Raw genomic sequence first — 19,070 nt, forward strand, 5'->3', positions numbered from 1 at the left:
CCTGAGAATCCGAATGTCTCAATAAGGCCGCCTCTCATTCTTCTAAACTCCAATGAGCATAGGCCCGACCTACTCAACCTCTCCTCATGAGAAAATCCCTCCCTACCCGGGATCGGCCTAGTGAACCTTCTCTGGATTGCTTCCAGTGCCAATCTATCTTTCATATCTTTAACAAAAGAGAAAATGCTGGAAAATCTCAGCAGGTCTCGCAGCATCTGTAGGGAGAGAAAAGCTTTGACAAAGAGTCATCTGGACTCGGAACGTTCACTCTTTTCCTTCCCTACAGATGCTGCCAGACCTGCTGAGATTTTCCAGCATTTTCTCTTTCGTTTCAGATTCCAGCATCCGCTGTAATTTGCTTTTATCCAGTTTCTTATCTTTAACATCCTTAATAATACCCTTCATATCATCAATAATATCCTTAGTAATCTTCAAATAAACCCTGATTAATTTTATTATATTCTCTGAATAATATCAGCTATGCCCTTCAAATAGAATCCTGATCGATGTAGTGGGGAGGGGTTTTTTATCTTCAATATTATTGACCAGGTTCATTCCCTCTATTATTCAGAGTACTAATAACTCATCAATATTCTTCAGGATGTTAACACACTTTCAATATTAATCAGGATTGCACCCCCTGATACTAAAGGTTCAAATATCCCCACCCCCTTCCTGATATTCTGTGTTCAAATCCCACCCCCTCCATTATATTTTTTTAAGTAACTTTAGTGTACCCAATTCATTTTTTTCCAATTAAGGGGCAAATATAGGGTGGCCCATCCACCTACCCTGCACATCTTTGGGTTGTGGGGGCAAAACCCACGCAAACACGGGGAAAATGAGCCGGGATCGAACCTTGGACCTCTGCGCCGTGAGGCAGCAGGGCTAACCCGCTGCGCCCCCTCTATTATATTGAGGGATTAAATGCTCCCCCACCCACACCTTGATATTCTTCGAGATGTTATTAGGAGCCTGAAAAATATTAAGGGGTTGTTAACACCCTGAAGAATACAAAGAGGGTATCGATACCCACAATTAGTCAGATTATCAGGAAATATTAGTGCACAAAGCCATGGGGCAAATATGAATAAATTAAATAATAATGGAAGAATATTAATTTCGTTGCTATCTAGAATAATATCAATGGGATAATACCAAAGGATATTGAAACATCACGGCATCAAGAATAATGTTAGTGTGGACATTAATATTGATTGATACCCAAAATTGATATTATGGGGATATGTACCGCGTGTTTCGCACGGCTGTCTCACAGCGCCAGGGTCCAAGGTTCGATTCCCGGCTTGGGTCACTGTCTGTGCGGAGTCTGCACGTTCTCCCCGTATCTGCGTGGGTTTCCTCCGGGTGCTCCGGTTTCCTCCCACACTCCAAAGACGTGCTGTTAGGTGGATTGACCGTGATAAATTACCACTTGGTGTCCATTAAGTTAGGTGGGAATAGGGCTGGGGAGCTCTTTCAAAGGGTTGGTACAGATTCGATGGGCCAAATGGCCTCCTGGGGTTCCATATGTCAGGCTAACATATAATCACTATCCAAAATTATTTTCTGGGAGGGCAAAGAGTTTAATGTCCACAAGGATATTAATACCCCAAGTGATGTTGAGGGGGGCACTGGAATCCGGAATAATGTTGGAATGTGTTAAATCACCATTCAGACCAATGATTCCTGTAACTGGGCTATCCGGAATAAGCACTGAGAGATGGTGATGAATGTTCAGAATAATGTGACCCAACCTCTGGTGAATGAGCCTCAACGTTGTTAAAATGCCATCGATAGGCCCGAGTTAATATTTTAATAATGACAGCAACTGTGAAACAAGTTAATGTTCAGAATTTGTATTTATCCGCCAGTCGAAAGTGAAACACTTGTAAAAATATTAATCCCCACGTATAGAATAATGTTTCATAAAATATCTACGGTTCAATTACAAAATGGTTGCGACATTAGTGGAATGTTGGTATGCAAATTAAATATTACTGGACCCATTCTGCAATGAGAGGATTGTGAATATTATCAGGCAGTTTTATATCTTAACTCTGGGGAAGTCATCCTGCAAATTATTTAGAACAGAGCGTTTATTCCTGCCGTCATCAGCCGAGTAAACAGGTTTGGAATCTTTATAAAATATTAAGACGGTGAATAAATGTTCAACAGGATCGGCGAATGATAATAATTCCATGTTATTTCCTGTATTTTTGGTGTGAATGGAAATGGGTGGGGAAATCCCCCCCCCCCCCCCCCAAACCCCTCTGATCTGGGCTGTCGTGAGAGAGTTTGCTCCGGGGAATAGGGTGGCGAGTTCTAAAATGGTTGCGTCTGTTCTTGTCTTTCGTCTTGAATGACCCAGAGTATAGATCAGGGAGCTGCACCTGTGTCATTCACCCCCCCCCCCCCCAAACACACACACACACACACACACTTCCCATCGCCCCCAGGGGGTGTAGGGCTGCTGCTGTTGCTTCATCTGCTGCAAACAGTGCAGTTCCCAGCACGAGGCTCCTGGCCTGGCTTCTGCAAGATCCCGGTGGTCACTCCCAGTGCATTTTAAACCAGTCACTCGCCACGATTTTTCCCTCCCTCTTTGACATGCTCTGGTGCCACCCCCCTCCCCCCAGTGTCTGCTCCATATCCCACCCCACTTGCCCTCCTCTCTGACGGTCGCGCTCCCGTGTGCGCTTCCCGCTCAGACTCACTTGCACACCTCTGACTGGCTAATCGACACCGCAGCGCTGCCTGTCCTGCCGATCAGATTACTGAGCCGCTGAGGCAGATTGATTCCTTTGCAGTGTTTTGCTGCCCGGGATGCTGGCTGGATGGAAGCATGCACCCCTCAGGGACTGATGTAAATGGATGGTATGTCGTCATTCGGCCTACAGCATTCACTGGTACACCTGCATGAAATCGCTCTCGTTCCCCGTCCCCACAGACAGCTTGCTTTGCCTCACAATTGATTCCGTGGGAAGCTCCCGGCGCTCGATCGGTGTTGGGGGGGGGGGGGGGGGGGAACAGTCCTGGGAGAATCGGTGACAGAAGGTTGTGTACAGCCCCTTTGTCTGTTTCCTGTAAGTTCCAGGCTCTCTACTACCTCTTCAAAGTGATTCATCCAATTGGCTCCTGCGGCCTTTTCAGGTCCTCAATCCTGCCAACCCCGAGTGAAAAATGTCCCCGCCTGCACCCCAGCCCGATTGAAGCCCCTGTCATTATTTTAAACACCTCGATCGGGTTTCACGCTTCCCGCCTTCCCGGCCCAGCCTGCTCAATCTCACTTTTTTTGATGGTTCAGTGGGGTCTGGAATTCCATGGGCAGCAATTTGAAAAGCTCAATGCAGCCGATTAGCCCTTTATGTTTGTGTTTGAGAACTGCAGCGTGTGGATTTGTGGCCTTTCAGCTCTCTTCTGGCGTTTACCAGACCCATTTTCAGCAGAAGAGCCAGGTGATGAAGGTTCTCTCTCTCTGCCGCAGTGTGGGACTGCAGGCCGCTGGTAAAGACCAGCCCAATTCACACTGTCTGGTTTGAGTTGGTCCATTTGTAACCAAAGTGGCAGCTTTTAGCAGCTCGTGTCGTAGTCCGTATTTGAAGCTGTGTAGTCCCAATCCTGGCTCCGCTTAATTATTTAGCAAGAGTGTCGATTGCAGCCATTTGCCATCAGTCTGATTTTCAGCCCGTGTTAGTGCATTTTAAAGCGGTTAGTCGAGTCAGCAGTCGGTACACAGTGAGTAATCCGCCCTATTGTTAAGCCGCATTTCATCTCTCTCCGTCTCTCTCTCTCTCTGCCACTGCCTGATTTTCTCTCGTTGGTCGCTCTGTGTCAGAGGGGATCGGTTCTCCTGACCTGTTCCAGGACAATTCTGCCCCCGTCCGTACCCGTATCCTTCCATCAAAATACGCCCCATCCCATCAGCCTTCTCTTTTGTAGAGGACCGAGCTCCCCCAGTCTGATCCATCTTTCCTGAGAGTTGGAACCTCCCAGTTCTGGGATCATTGGCGCACATTTTCCAGACTTTCTCCATCCTGAGGGTGGGTGTGCCCGCATGGGCGGGCGCCTGACACTCCGGACACTGGCTTAAAAGTTTCAAAGCAGTCTGTACTGTGGGCTGCAGGCAGGCACTGGCTATAGGCCACACAATGTGAAGCGTTCCACATCCACCCAGCGTTCTCATTTGGGACTCTGTCATTTGAGATGCTTTGTAATCTTGGCGGCATGGTGACACAGTGGTTACAACTGCTGCCCCACAGCGCCATGGAACACGTTCAAATCTGGCCTGGGCTCAGTGTGTGTGTTTGCAGTTTCCACTTTCCTGGACCTCCCACAGTCCAAAGATAGGTAGGTTAGGTAACCGAGATGGGGCATGGGACCTAATAGGGTGTTCTTTCGGAGGGTTGGTGCAGACTCGATAGGCCGAATGGCCTACTTCTGCACTGTCGGGATACTGAGATGTCTCACTCGTATCCGCTTTGGATTTACGTCCACTACGGTCAGTGCTGAGGGAGCGCCGCCCTGTCGGAGGGTCAGTGCTGAGGGAGCGCCACCCTGTCGGAGGGTCAGTGCTGAGGGAGCGCCGCCCTGTCAGAGGGTCTGTGCTGAGGGAGTGCCGTCCTGTCGGAGGGTCAGTACTGAGGGAGTGCCGCCCTGTCGGAGGGTCGGTGCTGAGGGAGTGCCGTCCTGTCGGAGGGTCAGTACTGAGGGAGTGCCGCCCTGTCGGAGGGTCAGTACTGAGGGAGTGCCGCCCTGTCGGAGGGTCGGTGCTGAGGGAGCGCCGCCCTGTCGGAGGGTCAGTGCTGAGGGAGTGCCGCACTGTCGGAGGGTCAGTACTGAGGGAGTGCCGCACTGTCAGAGGGTCAGTACTGAGTGAGTGCTGCACTGTCAGAGGGTCAGTACTGAGGGAGTGCTGCACTGTCAGAGGGTCAGTACTGAGGGAGTGCCGCACTGTCAGATAGTCAGTACTGAGGGAGTGCCGCACTGTCAGAGGGTCAGTACTGAGGGAGTGCCGCACTGTCAGAGGGTCAGTACTGAGGGAGCGCCGCCCTGTCAGAGGGTCAGTGTTCAGAATTAGGCACATCCTTCTACTGGGGCCTAAGCAGAGGCTTATGAAGATCTAGTACAACCTCATTGCTTAATACCGTATCTATGCCAGTGTTTCTGCCATCTGCAGTTGAATTACGTGCAGTCTGCCAGTACCTGCAGTTGTACTGGACGGGCATGTGGTGTATGATGTGTGAGCCAGGATGGATTTAGTCGTTCAAAACCACATTACATTTGGGGGAAGCTCCTCAACGTCCCATTGGCTGGATTTCCCAGTCAGCGGAACCTGTTTGTTGTCAACGGGTGTGAGTTTTTCTGGTCCGCCGTGAGTCCCCTTCTCTCTTTCTCCCACCCCCAGTAGCCTGGTTAACTCTCGATTCCCATTTCTCCTGCAGATGTCCAGCTCGCCGCTCTCCAAGAAGCGCCGTGTGTCCGTCTCTACAGCAGAACCGAAGACTGCTTCCAACTGTTCCTCTGTCAACTCCCTGCGGACTGAATCGCCTGCCACGCCCGCTAACGTGAGTGCCCCCCTGACAGGGGGAGGGTGGGTGTGCGATAGGGGCCGTGTTCGGTCTGAGGCAGACCTGTCGCCCGCCCGCCGGGCACCCTGGTTAAGGCTCGGGCACCGGCATGACATGTTAGCGGGGAGGGCGAGGTTAGTGAGGCTCGGCTGGGACCGACAGGAAAAAGCAACTTGTGGAAGGGGGGAGGTCCCTGGGGGGCTGCTCCTCCGTTCAGCTCCGGCTTCACCACACAGCCTCGATCCTGTCAAACCCTCCACCTGGGACAGTTCCCACTCTGCATACAGAACTGGAATTCTGCTGCATGGACACCAGGAGACCTCGACTGCCCCCTCACCGTGGGCCTGCAACCCCCGTTCATTTTTCCTCTGTAGATCTCAGTTTCTGGGGCAGTGCCATCTGTAGCCAAGGGTGAGTCACAACATGTGAGATGGAGGGGAGCAAAGTTTCAAAGCTAATCTCAGGAAGAGGGAGGGCCCCACAGGTTCAACGTAACTGCTTCAAATTGAACAGCTGAGTCATTGGCCATTGTTTGCAATAAATTTCAAATCACCCTGCTTCAGACACTACGTCAGTGTTCCCGGTGCACTCGTCCTCTCTCTTCCTGGATTCCCAGCTGTGAAATCCCACCCTGGCCTCCGCTCTCCAGTGTAGCATCAGCCGAGGAACTTCACTTCTCCCTTGGGAGGGTTGCAGGTGTTCCAGCTCCTGTTTAGGCGAGGGAGTTAGCTACCACACAACAGCAATTATCCAGAGAGGTAAAGGGCAAGGTGAGTTAGTGTTTGAAACAGTGTAGAGGGAGGTTTCCTCTGTATCTAACCCCGTGCTGTACCTGTCCTGGGTGTTTAGTGGGGACAGTGTAGAGGGAGCTTTACTCTGTATCTAACCCCGTGTTGTACCTGTCCTGGGAGTATTTGATGGGGACAGTGTAGAGGGAGCTTTACTCTGTATCTAACCCCGTGCTGTACCTGTCCTGGGAGTGTTTGATGGGGACAGTGTAGAGGGAGCTTTACTCTGTATCTAACCCCGTGCTGTACCTGTCCTGGGAGTGTTTGATGGGGACAGTGTAGAGGGAGCTTTACTCTGTATCTAACCCCGTGATGTACCTGTCCTGGGAGTGTTTGATGGGGACAGTGTAGAGGGAGCTTTACTCTGTATCTAACCCCGTGCTGTACCTGTCCTGGGAGTGTTTGATGAGGACAGCGTAGAGGGAGCTTTACTCTGTATCTAACAGTACTGTGCCAATTCTGATTTGATTTTTGTTTTATTAATTGAGTACCTAATTCATTTTTTTTGTTGCAATCAAAGGGCAATTTGCACCTACCCTGCACATCTTTGGGTTGCGTGGTGTGATCCATGCAGACACAGGGACAATGTGCAAACTGCACAGGGATAGAACCCAGGTCCTCGGCACTGAGAGGCAGCAGTGCTGTCCCCTGTGCCACTGTGCTGCCCATAAAGTCTGATCTGATCCACTGTGCTGCCCATAAAGTCTGATCTGATGTGTTACTGGGAGGATTGTGTGGCACTGACCCGCGTATCTGTTTAATTTCAGGGCATGGCTAAGAATGGAAATGATGCGGAGATTGATGAAGGCTTGTACTCCAGACAGCTGTAAGTGACGGTGCTTTCTTTGAATGAGTTTTAATCTGAATGCTGGTCTGATGTCGGGTGAGGAAGGTGCTGGTGATTGGAGATTTACTCTGGGCCAGCGAGGGTGGCGCTGTAACTGCACCGTTACAGGGGCACTGCAGTTTTGAGGAACAGTAGTGCCCTTGTGAGGGGCACCTCGAACATATCCAGCACCCTGCTGAATCCCCTCACCATTTTAACGATGTTACTCCCACCCCTTCTTGCTTTTGGCGCCCTCTCCTGCACCTCCTCATGTCGGCCTCTCTGATCCTGAGGACCATGTTGCAGCGCAGGAGGGCAGCATTCAGCCCAACCTGCTCCTGGGGGCCCTTTGAAAGATCTGCCCTATTCTCTCTCCCCCTGCTCTTTCCCACACGCCCTGTCAATTGTTCCATTTGCAGCATTTATCTATTTCCCCCTTTTTTCAGGGTGAATCTGCTTTCGCCGCCCCTTCAGGAATCGCCTTCCAGATCTCAACAACTCGCTGTGTTTAAAATAAAATTCCGCTTGTTCCCCCTCCTCTGGTTCTTCAACCTGCGGTTACCGACCCTACTGCCGCTGGAAACACCTCATTCATTTGATCAAACCCCCACCCTGCGATTGCAAATGCCTCAATTTAATACCAACTGTGCAGAAGGGGGCCATTCAGCCCATCAAGTCTGCACCGACCCTCCAAAAGTGCGCACAGGCCCAATCCCCTGTAAGCCCAACTAACCCTTGGTCACTAAGAGGCAATTTAGCCCGGTGACCCACCTAACCTGGACTGTGGGAGGACACCAGAGCACCAGGAGGAAACCCACGCAGACACAGGGAGGCAGTGCAAACTCCACACAGTAAGAAGTCTTACAACACCAGGTTAAAGTCCAACAGGTTTGATTCAAACACGAACTTCAAACACGAACTCCACACAGACAGCTTCTCCCAGTCTCTCCGAATGAATTAACAACCCGGTCTCTGGAAGTGTTCTGGTAAATCTCCCACATACCCTCTCCGAGACCCTGACATCCGCCTCCATATCTGTACCTGTCGAGGGATCCATGAGCCTGGGGCCAGCGCAGGAGCACCTGATGTTAGGTCACCACGGCCATCTCCGCTTCCTCTCGAGCCCGGCCGCGTATCGGAAACTCCCTCACGGTTGTCCTTGACTTGCAGGTATGTCCTCGGCTACGAAGCCATGAAGCGCATGCAGAATGCCAACATTCTGATTTCGGGAATGCGAGGCCTGGGTTTGGAGATTGCCAAGAACGTCATACTAGGCGGTGTGAAGACTGTGACCATCCACGATCAGGGTGTGGCGGAGTGGGTGGACCTGTCTTCCCAGGTAGGTTTATTCCGTGCCCCTGTCTGGCCATACTGCACGTTGTCCTGTTTGCCGTTTCGCTCCCCGCGATACACTGGGGGCACCCAAGACAATCTTGGTCCAGCACGGCGTGGAGCATCAGAACAAACAGTCACCAAGATTGCTTGACGGCTGACGGGTGAGTCCTGGTTCAAGGAGGGAGGTCATGAGACCAGCACAGTCCCAGGTACTAAATTAACGGGGGGGCTGCTATCAGTTGGTGTGATCTGTAGGCAGACGGAGGTTGTCGAAGCGCCTCTCCGATATTTACGGCGGGTACCCTGCATTCGAAAGTGACTTTGGCACTGCACCGTGGCCAGGTCATTGATACTGCAGGAACAGTAACTCGAAGGTTTATTCCCGTGTTTCCTGCGGATGTTGTTTCCAGGGAACCTCGTTACTTCCGGACAGATTGGCCGAGACCTGCGCACCTGGGTTTAAATCCGCCCTTTTGCAGACCCTGTTAACCCAGGCGGTGCAGCGCAGTGAGATCTCTGACACAAACTCCCAGTGCTTTGTATTGTTCCAGCTTCTCCCCTTCCTCTTAATTGAGACGATTCACCTCGACCACTCCCTGTGGGAGAGAGTGGCAATATCGACCCGATCAGAACCCCCTTCAAATGTGTTCGAAACCGATCAGGGAAAGTTTACCAGGTTAACGCCAGGAATGGTCTTGTGGGGATAGGTTGGGGAGGTTAGGTTTGCATCCACTGGCGTTTTGAAGAATATCTCTAGGTGGATGTCTGTGGGAGAATCTAGAACTTGGGGGGGGGGGGGGGGGGGGTTTAAAAATCAGGGGTCTTCGGTTTCAGCCGGTGATGAGGAGAAATTCCTGTCTGTGGGTGGTGAGTCTCTTCCTCTACAGGCGAGGGAAGGAGAGACTTGAATATTTTTAAGGCAGGTGTCGATAGATTCTCGATTAACAAGGGGGGGGGGTGAAAGGTCATCAGGGGATCAGCAGAAATGTGGGGTTGGGGTTACAGATCAGCCAATGATAGTGAATGCCGGAGCGGGGTCGAGGGGCATTCTGTTCATCGTTTTAAAGACCTCAATCAATTTGGCTGGTTAAGCACAGGATTAAATCGCTGCCTTTGAAAGCAGACCAGCAGCGTGGGTTCAATTCCCGTACCGTCCTCGCCGAACAGGTGCCGGAATGTGGTGACTAGGGGCTTTTCACAGGAACTTCATTTGAAGCCTACTTGTGACAATAAAAGATTTTCATTTCATTTCACCTTTGGGGCTTTGAGGTTTCCCGTCCATCCGTATTTGTCAATAATCGTTACACCCTTTGTAAATCTGGTCTGTAAATTTGTCAGGTCAATCCCGAGGGTTGAGTCTGTCCGTATTTCTGGAACGATGCCAGGTGGGAGCAAGCAAAATAAAATATCCACACTGGTTTGTGTCTGAGGCAGGACCCCCCCCCCCCGAACATACGCGCACATGTGCCTGGCCAACTTTCATCCCATCCTAGAATTCTGAGGGCGCAGGAAGAGGCCATTCGGTCCATAGTGTCTGTGCTGGCTCTCAGAATGAGGACGTCACGCAGTGCCACGAACAGCCCGGTGACTGGGGGTGCCGTTTGTGTACCCTTGCTGCGTGCATGTGCTTTGTGACAGTGACACCCTGGGGAGGCGGGAGGTTCCATGTTTGGTTCGGAGGGGGGAGAGCACAGATTTCACTGAAAAGGTGTGGTCACAGACCCTGCCATCGACGCCACGGGGACTGGTGTTACGCAGTGACCATGGCGATTACATCCAGTTTGTAGCTGATTGTTTGATGTTGGAGCATAACTTTGCCGCGTTCTGTTTCCACTTGTGTCTCTCCCTCTGCCCCCGGACAGTTTTACCTCCGCGAGGCCGACCTGGCGAAGAATAGAGCTGAAATATCCCAGCCCAGGCTCGCGGAACTCAACACCTACGTGCCAGTGACTGCCTACACCGGGGAGCTAACCGAGGAATACCTGCAGCAGTTCCAGGTACGTGAGCTGAGAAGGGGGGACACGTTCAGAGTCGCTGATCAGTCTGCGGCGGACTGGGGAAGAATGTGTGCTCTCTTTTTTTTTTTTCCACCCGCCCTTGGCTGCCTCCAATCTCCCTCCTCCCCTCCTGCTGGATGTCCGGTTGTACTGGGAGGGGTACTGGGACCTGCCAACGCGACACTCTTCCCCCTCGTCTGTCCCTTTGGGCCGACGGGAAGAGGAAATGGCGTACCACGTGGTGTCATCGGACCACTTTCCAACGTTGCGTCCCGTTCACAGCCTGAGGGTGGCGACCGTTGCATTGCACAGAGCTCGAGGCAAGGCCGTTCAACCCATCGTGTCGAAGGTCCACCCAATTTGCCCACTCTTTCTCCATCACCCGGGAAACACTTTCTCCTCGTTCCCCAAACTGGCCAACAGACGAATCGCTGCGTACGTGTCAATCAGGATTAACCCTCGCCATGCCGAGGGTCTGGCAGAGAGAGGAGAGTGGGTTAGGGGGGGCCGCACTGTGCCACCTTGCCAGGGTGACACTATCGATCCAGAGGGCCAGTCAAACAGCAGAAGGAGGCGCGCCACTCGCCCACTATACATGGCACTTTAATGGGGAGTGTGGCAGATGCAGGGGTGGGATGTGGGTGGGGCCTGGTGGTGGTGAATGCCCGGGGGGGGGTGGGAGATCTGGGTAGTCTCGCTCAGTGTCACAGGGTCTGTGAACGCAAAGCCTAACCCTAGTCCTTTTCTCTCTCCCTTTGCCCCTGTAGGTGGTGGTGCTCACCAACTCCACCATGGACGAGCAGCTGAGGATCGGAGAACTCTGCCACTGCAAAGGAATCAAGTTCATCATCGCAGACACCAAGGGGCTGTTTGGGTAAGTGAGGGGTCGCCAGGCAGGCCAGAGAACGATCACCCCCGACCCTTTCAAAACTCACAAACGGCCTATCAGCGCACAGCAGCATCCCACAAGCAACACTATGATTGCGAGCAGCTAAACTATATTTTACTGGAAACGGTATCCCTGCATCCAGGCCCGTCCGAATTTATACGTTTCAGTCAGATCCTCCCCCTCTCCTGGGGGAAGGTATCTGACACCTTCCTCTTTGCAATTCTCTGCTACTGAATTCAAATCGGATTCATTGTCCAATTGGGTTGCCGTTGTCGTGGCTATGGGGTTTTATTCTGGGGTAGGTGTTGCCTGGGAGCTGCACGGAGCCTCCATCACTGAACACTTGTTCTGTTCTACCCCACAGGCAGCTCTTCTGCGACTTTGGCCCGGAGATGATTGTGTTGGATATGAATGGGGAGCAGCCGTTGAGCGCCATGATCTCCATGATCACCAAGGTAAGTGCTGTGTTTGAGCCGCCCTCCCTCCTCCTCCTGCTGCCCCACCTTGGATGACTGCTCCCCTGAGGTAACGTTTGCCGTCATTTGCCTTGCAGGACAATCCCGGGGTGGTGACTTGCCTGGACGAGGCTCGGCACGGCTTCGAAAGCGGCGACTTTGTGATGTTCACAGAAATCCAGGGCATGAAGGAGCTGAACAACAGTGACCCGGTGGAGATCAAAGTGTTAGGTTGGTGTTTCTGCTGTCCAGGGTCAGTGGGTGAGGCAACCATGCCCAACTGTCGAACTGAACAGGGCATTGTAGGAACAGGAGGAGGTCCATTCAGCCCCTCTCCAGCCTGTTACGCAAGAACAGGAGGAGGCCCCATTCAGCCCCTCTCCAGCCTGTTACACAGGAACAGGAGGAGGTCCATTCAGCCCCTCTCCAGCCTGTTACACAGGAACAGGAGGAGGCCCCATTCAGCCCCTCCAGTCTGTTACACAGGAACAGGAGGAGGCCCCATTCAGCCCCTCCAGGCTGTTACACAGGAACAGGAGGAGGCCCCATTCAGCCCCTCCAGGCTGTTACACAGGAACAGCAGGAGGCCCATTCAGCCCCTCTCCAGCCTGTTACACAGGAACAGGAGGAGGCCCCATTCAGCCCCTCCAGGCTGTTACACAGGAACAGGAGGCAGCCCATTCAGCCCCTCTCCAGCCTGGTAAACAGGAACAGGATGCCTGCCATTGCCTGTGCACTGTCTTTCCTTTAGCAAATGTTTCCCGCCATCATAGCCAGTCATGCCTCATACCACCATAGTTACCTTTATTGAGGTTCAGGACCCTAGTCTCGGAATCGACTACCTCACTATCCACCTTGATAAAGTATTCTGCCATATTATGGTCACCCATCCCTAAGGGGTCTATCAACTAGATTGTCAACTAATGCTTTCTCATTGCACAACACCCAGTCCAAGATACTGTTCCCTGGTTGGTTCCTCAATGTACTGGCCCAGAAAACCATCCCGTACACACTCCAGAAATCCTCCCTCTATTGCACTGTGACTAATTTGATTTACCAGATCTATATGCAGATTATAATCACCCATAATGACAAATATCTCACACATCTCTGATTTCCTGTCTGACGTTATTCCCAACGTGACCACTCACAATCACTACAGTGCAGAACGAGGCCATTCGGTCCATCGAGTCTGCACCAACCCTCTGAAAGAGCACCCTACCCAGTAACCCCCATCTAACCTTTTGGACAGTAAAGGGGCAATGTATCACGGCCAATCCACCCAACCTGCACATCTTTGGACTGTGGGAGGAAACCGGAGCGCCCGGAGGAAACCCACGCACACACGGGGAGGACGTGCAGACTCCGCACAGACAGTGACCCAGCCGGGAATCTAACCTGGGACCCTGGAGCTGTGAAGCAATTGTGCTAACCACTGTGTTGCCCACTACAGTTTGCTCTGTTTACCACATCTACAAATGTTTTTTCCACTTGATTTTTCTTAGCTCAGACATTTCGATGCAATTAGATCTGATCCTTCCACGTTCCAGGGAATATCAGCCTGTCCTGCACAATTTTCACTCCTCGCTCCTCTTACAGGTCCGTACACATTCAGCATCTGCGATACCTCGGCATTCTCTGACTATATACGTGGAGGGATTGTGACCCAGGTCAAAATGGCCAAGAAGCTGAGCTTTGTAAGTATGGTGGATTGTGTTTATACGACGCGCAGCGGGCTGCTCACTTGAGTGTGTTTTCATTTAGTGGGTACCTGCTAACCTGAGAGTGTGCGTCTCTTTCTCTGGCCCCCCCCCCCACAGAAATCCTTAAAAGCATCGCTGGCTGAGCCAGACATAGTGACCACCGACTTTGCCAAGTTTGAAAATCCTCAGCAGCTTCACCTGGCTTTCCAGGCACTGCACGAGTTTGTGAAGAAAAACTGCCGTCTGCCCGGGCCCAGGAATCAGGTAAGCGGGTGTGTGGCTGTTCTGGGGGGGGGGTGGAATCGGGTTAGCGGGTGTGTGGCTGTTACAGGGGACAGGGCCAGGGGGATTTTGGGGGGGGTGGTGGAATCGGGTGAGCGGGTGTGTGGCTGTTACAGGGGACATGGCGAGGGGGATTGGGGGGGGTGTGGGGTGGAATCGGGTGAGCGGGTGCGTGGCTGTTACAGGGGACAGTGGGTGTTGAGCAGGGGCAGGAGGATGGGGGCGTGGGGGGTGGAATCGGGTGAGTGGGTGCGTGTCTGTTACAGGGGACAGTGGGTGCTGAGCAGGGGCAGGAGGGTGGGGGGTGGAATCGGGTGAGCGGGTGCGTTGCTGTTACAGGGGACAGTGGGTGTTGAGCAGGGGCAGGAGGATTGGGGGTGGAATCGGGTGAGCGGGTTGCTGTTACAGGGGACAGTGGGTGTTGAGCAGGGGCAGGAGGATTTTGGGGGGTGGTGGAATCGGGTGAGCGGGTGTGTGGCTGTTACAGGGGACATGGCGAGGGGGATTGGGGGGGGGGGGGTGGGGTGGAATCGGGTGAGCGGGTGAGTGGCTGTTACAGGGGACAGTGGGTGTTGAGCAGGGCCAGGAGGATGGGGGGGTGGAATCGGGTGAGCGGGTGTGTGGCTGTTACAGGGGACATGGCGAGGGGGATTGGGGGGGGGGGGGGGGGGGGTTGGAATCGGGTGAGCGGGTGTGTGGCTGTTACAGGGGACATGGCGGGGGGGGTGTGGGGTGGAATCGGGTGAGCGGGTGCGTGGCTGTTACAGGGGACAGTGGGTGTTGAGCAGGGCCAGGAGGATGGGGGGTGGAATCGGGTGAGCGGGTGCGTGGCTGTTACAGGGGACAGTGGGTGCTGAGCAGGGGCAGGAGGATGGGGGGGTTGGTATGGAGAGCGGGTGGAAGCAGTGGGGTGGGGGGGGGTGTTGTGAGCGGGGCAGTAAGATTAGAGGAGGTACAGTGGTTAGCGCCGCTGCCTCACAATCCCCCCCCCTCGTTCCTGCCTGCAGGGGGCTCTCCCAATTTCCTGCCGCAGTCAAAAGTTGTGCAGGTTGGGCAGATTGGCCATGACCAATGTATGGGGATATGGCAGGGGTGGATGGGAACCTGGGTACAGTGCTGTTTCGATGGGTTGGTGCAGATCAGATGGGCTGAATGGCCTCCTGCACTGTAGGGATTCTATGAAGGATGTAGCATTGGGGGGGGGGGGGGGGGGTGGATGGAGGGAGGTGGGGCTGGTACAAGTGGCCGAGGAGGTCGAGTGGAAGGATGGGGGGGTGAGTACAGAGGGAGCAGAAGGCAGATGGCAGGTGGCACGGTGGGGCTATGGTTAGCACCGCTGCCTTAATTGGAAAAAATGAGGGTGGATGCAGAGGGGAGAGACTCGGGGGAGGGTGATGAAGAAGAGGGGAGTGGGAGGGTACATGCAGCAGGGGGGTGCAGGGGAAGCACATGGGGTTGATGTGGGGGCAGGAGATCAGCTATGGGGTTTGGATAAGGGGGTAGGCAGGATATGAGAGGAAGTGGGTAGGGGGCACTGGGGCGGAGAGTCGGGAGGGAGAGGTCACAAGCGGGACACTGGGTGAGGAGATGATGTGTGTCCATTCCAGGTGTAAACCCCTCCATGCTCTCTCTTTCCCCCTCCCTCCCAGGCGGATGCTGATGAACTGGTGAATCTGGTCAAAGGTGTGAATGAGAAGGTCTCGCCTTGCAGCCGGCTGGAAAAACTGGACGAGAAACTCATCCGAAAGCTGTCGTACATGGCAGCGGGCGATCTGGCTCCCATCAACGCCTTCATCGGAGGGGTGGCCGCGCAGGAAGTGATGAAGGTACCACTGAACTGAACCCGTGTTACTCCCCGGGGCTGCGGGCGCAATCCGCGGAGACGGAGGACCGCAATCCAATCCTCTGACCCCTGTTTGCGCTTCCCCTGAGTCTCACTCAGTCCTGAAACCGATAGCCACAGGAATCGCATTCTGAAAAAAATAGTCCCCCCTCTCGGATGCCTCTGAAACGCATTTGTTTCTAACGTTTTGCGGTCGATTTATCGCCTACCCAGTGTAATAGGACAATAAGTTCACCACCGTCACTCCTGACGTGCCCAGTGCTGTGTCCCTTGGCAGCTGTGTTGGTTATGGCGGAGGGGCGGAGCTGTGAGGGTTGGATGACACTTGTTCAGGTCGGCGTTGGGATCTTTGTTACGTGGATGTTCTGCTCTCTGACGCTGTGTTGACCGTCCTTTTCCTTCCCATTCCAGTCCTGCACCGGCAAGTTCACCCCCATCATGCAGTGGCTGTATTTCGACGCGGTGGAGTGCTTGCCCGAGGAGGATGACAGCTCCCTCACCGCCGAAACCTGTGGCTTTGTAAGTCCTGCGGCTACACCCGCTCGGTGCGAATCACGGGGCTGGCTGGATTGGTGAAGTGTCATGAGGATGTCGCTTTAAGAAATGTCTGTCTGCTCCTGATACTGCAGTGATGTCAGAGTGTGGGTGGAGCTGAGCTCTGGCTGCAGTGATGTCAGAGTGTGGGTGGAGCTGAGCTCTGGCTGCAGTGATGTCAGAGTGTGGGTGGAGCTGAGCTCTGGCTGCAGTGATGTCAGTGTGGGTGGAGCTGAGCTCTGGCTGCAGTGATGTCAGTGTGGGTGGAGCTGGGCTCTGGCTGCAGTGATGTCAGAGTGTGGGTGGAGCTGGGCTCTGGCTGCAGTGATGTCAGAGTGTGGGTGGAGCTGAGCTCTGGCTGCAGTGATGTCAGAGTGTGGGTGGAGCTGGGCTCTGGCTGCATTGATGTCAGAGTGTGGGTGGAGCTGGGCTCTGGCTGCATTGATGTCAGAGTGTGGGTGGAGCTGAGCTCTGGCTGCAGTGATGTCAGTGTGGGTGGAGCTGAGCTCTGGCTGCAGTGATGTCAGTGTGGGTGGAGCTGAGCTCTGGCTGCAGTGATGTCAGTGTGGGTGGAGCTGAGCTCTGGCTGCAGTGATGTCAGAGTGTGGGTGGAGCTGAGCTCTGGCTGCAGTGATGTCAGTGTGGGTGGAGCTGAGCTCTGGCTGCAGTGATGTCAGTGTGGGTGGAGCTGAGCTCTGGCTGCAGTGATGTCAGTGTGGGTGGAGCTGAGCTCTGGCTGCAGTGATGTCAGTGTGGGTGGAGCTGAGCTCTGGCTGCAGTGATGTCAGAGTGTGGGTGGAGCTGAGCTCTGGCTGCAGTGATGTCAGAGTGTGGGTGGAGCTGAGCTCTGGTTGCAGTGATGTCAGTGTGGGTGGAGCTGAGCTCTGGCTGCAGTGATGTCAGAGTGTGGGTGGAGCTGAGCTCTGGCTGCGGTGATGTCAGAGTGGGTGGAGCTGAGCTCTGGCTCTGCTTTTTAGTTTCACTGAGAAAAGCTTGGGTGTGTCCGTGTTTTTTTGGTTTCGTTTTTCAGTGTTGGAGCTGAAGCCAGACAGAGCAGGTGTACTGCTGTTCTCTCTGCCATGAAAAGACTATCTCTTGATCATTTGGTGACTTCAGAGTTATGAATGTTCTCAGTAGTGACTTTACCCTGATGTGCTTCTGTTAAAGGTTATATTTTTTGTAAGTCTTCTGGGTGTTAAAAGGACAGCATACAGGATTACTTAGTGTTGTAGTCTTTGGGGGTTGTATTTGAATCGATGGTTGCTAAGATGTTCACTGTCTGCTTTAAAAAGGTTAACTTGAGTTCATAGAATAAACATGGTTTTGCTTTCAAAAATACTTTTCCATTTCTGCTGTCCCACACCTGTAGAGTGGGCCGTGTGCTCCCCATACCACAATCTAGTAAAAGTTGTGGGTCAGGTGAACTCCATGATTCATTTTTGAGGTTCTCTAAACCCTGGCCCATAACGGGGGGGGGGGGGGGGGCTCGAATTTATCTGAGTGGGGGTTCATTGGCAGTGGGTTGTAATCCGATTACCGGGGGAAGTGGACTGTTTGCTCACCGTGCGCAGTATGGTGGCGGCCGGCAGGGAGGTCTGTGTGGAGCGGGTTCCAGGGGGCCTGAGCAACCCCGGGCACCGTAATCTTTGGGATGAAGCTGGTATTTCCAGGCCTGACTATCGCGGCGGGTACCCTGCATTCGAAAGTGACTTTGGCACTGCACCGTGGCCAGGTCATTGATACTGCAGGAACAGTAACTCGAAGGTTTATTCCCGTGTTTCCTGCGGATGTGGTTTCCAGGGAACCTCGTTACTTTCGGACAGATTGGCCAGTTGTCGTCTCTCTTCTCCCTCTCTCTCTCTCTCTCTCTCTCTCTTTTCCCCCCCTTCCCCTCTCCATCCGGGGCCTGCATGTGAGGAGGGTTCCTGGCTAACTTTTTTTTTCCTCTCCCACAGAGGAACTGTCGTTACGATGGGCAGATTGCGGTGTTTGGCTCTGCCATGCAGGAGAGACTCGCCAGTCTGAAGTATTTCCTGGTAAGTGACCTTCCGACACCTCCAGTATCAAATTCAGCCACCAATTTGGACACTGCAAACACCTTCCACGAGGAATGTGATAAGTGACCCAGATGCCGTGTTTTTGCGATGTTATTTCAGGGATAAGTATTAGCTGGGGCACAGGACAGAACTCTCCTGCTTTTCTTCACAAATAGTGCCGTGCCATCTTCTGCATTCACCTGCGAGGGCTGATACCGCGTTAGTTTTACCCTTTGGTTTTCAGTGAGCCTGGTGACGCTGCTTCCGTTGCCTTTTCAAGCAGCGCTTTACAACGACTCGTGCGTTTAAAATAAAAACTCTCTCAACCCTCCCGATTGTTTTGCCGATTCTCTTCAATCTGTGTCCCTTGCCCCCCTCTGGTTACTGACCCTCCTGCCACTGGGAAGCGCCATCTCCTCATTTTTACGATCGGGAACTCTCTCGTGATTGCGAATGTCTCTATTAAATCTCCCCCTTCTCTGCTCTAAGGAAAACAGCCCAGTCTCTCTCTCTGTGTCTCTCTCTCTCTCTGTGTCTCTCTCTTCTCTCTTCTCTCTGCGTCTCTCTCTCTCTCTGCGTCTCTCTCTCTCTCTCTGCGTCTCTCTCTCTCTCTGCGTCTCTCTCTCTCTCTGCCTCTCTCTCTCTCTCTGCCTCTCTCTCTCTCTGCCTCTCTCTCTCTCTGCCTCTCTCTCTCTCTGCCTCTCTCTCTCTCTGCCTCTCTCTCTCTCTGCCTCTCTCTCTCTCTGCCTCTCTCTCTCTCTGCCTCTCTCTCTCTCTGCCTCTCTCTCTCTCTGCCTCCTCTCCTCTCTCTC

The 19,070-nt window shown here is 53.2% G+C and overlaps 1 protein-coding gene and 2 non-coding genes across 6 annotated transcripts in view; all 3 read left to right on the plus strand.

Moving 5' to 3' along the window:
* Positions 1 to 18,360, plus strand: part of LOC119955704 (ubiquitin-like modifier-activating enzyme 1) — a 30,565-nt gene extending 12,205 nt beyond the window's left edge. For 3 of the 4 annotated variants that reach the window (XM_038782182.1, XM_038782181.1, XM_038782180.1), the window contains exons 2-13: positions 5,445 to 5,567; positions 7,126 to 7,184; positions 8,355 to 8,523; positions 10,382 to 10,516; positions 11,284 to 11,390; positions 11,770 to 11,860; positions 11,959 to 12,091; positions 13,460 to 13,557; positions 13,681 to 13,827; positions 15,495 to 15,671; positions 16,100 to 16,207; positions 18,178 to 18,360. In XM_038782182.1, coding sequence (XP_038638110.1) covers positions 5,445 to 5,567; positions 7,126 to 7,184; positions 8,355 to 8,523; positions 10,382 to 10,516; positions 11,284 to 11,390; positions 11,770 to 11,860; positions 11,959 to 12,091; positions 13,460 to 13,557; positions 13,681 to 13,827; positions 15,495 to 15,671; positions 16,100 to 16,207; positions 18,178 to 18,345 — 1,515 coding nt within the window. In that variant the 3' untranslated portion in view covers positions 18,346 to 18,360. Of the gene's footprint in view, positions 1 to 2,703; positions 2,878 to 5,444; positions 5,568 to 7,125; positions 7,185 to 8,354; positions 8,524 to 10,381; positions 10,517 to 11,283; positions 11,391 to 11,769; positions 11,861 to 11,958; positions 12,092 to 13,459; positions 13,558 to 13,680; positions 13,828 to 15,494; positions 15,672 to 16,099; positions 16,208 to 18,177 lie in introns of those variants that run through there. The other variant, XM_038782179.1, reaches the window with a different exon arrangement.
* On the plus strand, positions 8,821 to 8,951 carry LOC119955975. The gene has a single exon (XR_005458564.1). It is a non-coding gene; the product is annotated as a small nucleolar RNA SNORA71 (small nucleolar RNA).
* On the plus strand, positions 17,914 to 18,044 carry LOC119955974. Its single transcript, XR_005458563.1, has one exon. It is a non-coding gene; the product is annotated as a small nucleolar RNA SNORA71 (small nucleolar RNA).
* Positions 18,361 to 19,070: the final 710 nt, after the last annotated feature.

The sequence above is a fragment of the Scyliorhinus canicula genome, chromosome 21, assembly GCF_902713615.1.
Source record: "Scyliorhinus canicula chromosome 21, sScyCan1.1, whole genome shotgun sequence".
NCBI lineage: Eukaryota > Metazoa > Chordata > Chondrichthyes > Carcharhiniformes > Scyliorhinidae > Scyliorhinus > Scyliorhinus canicula.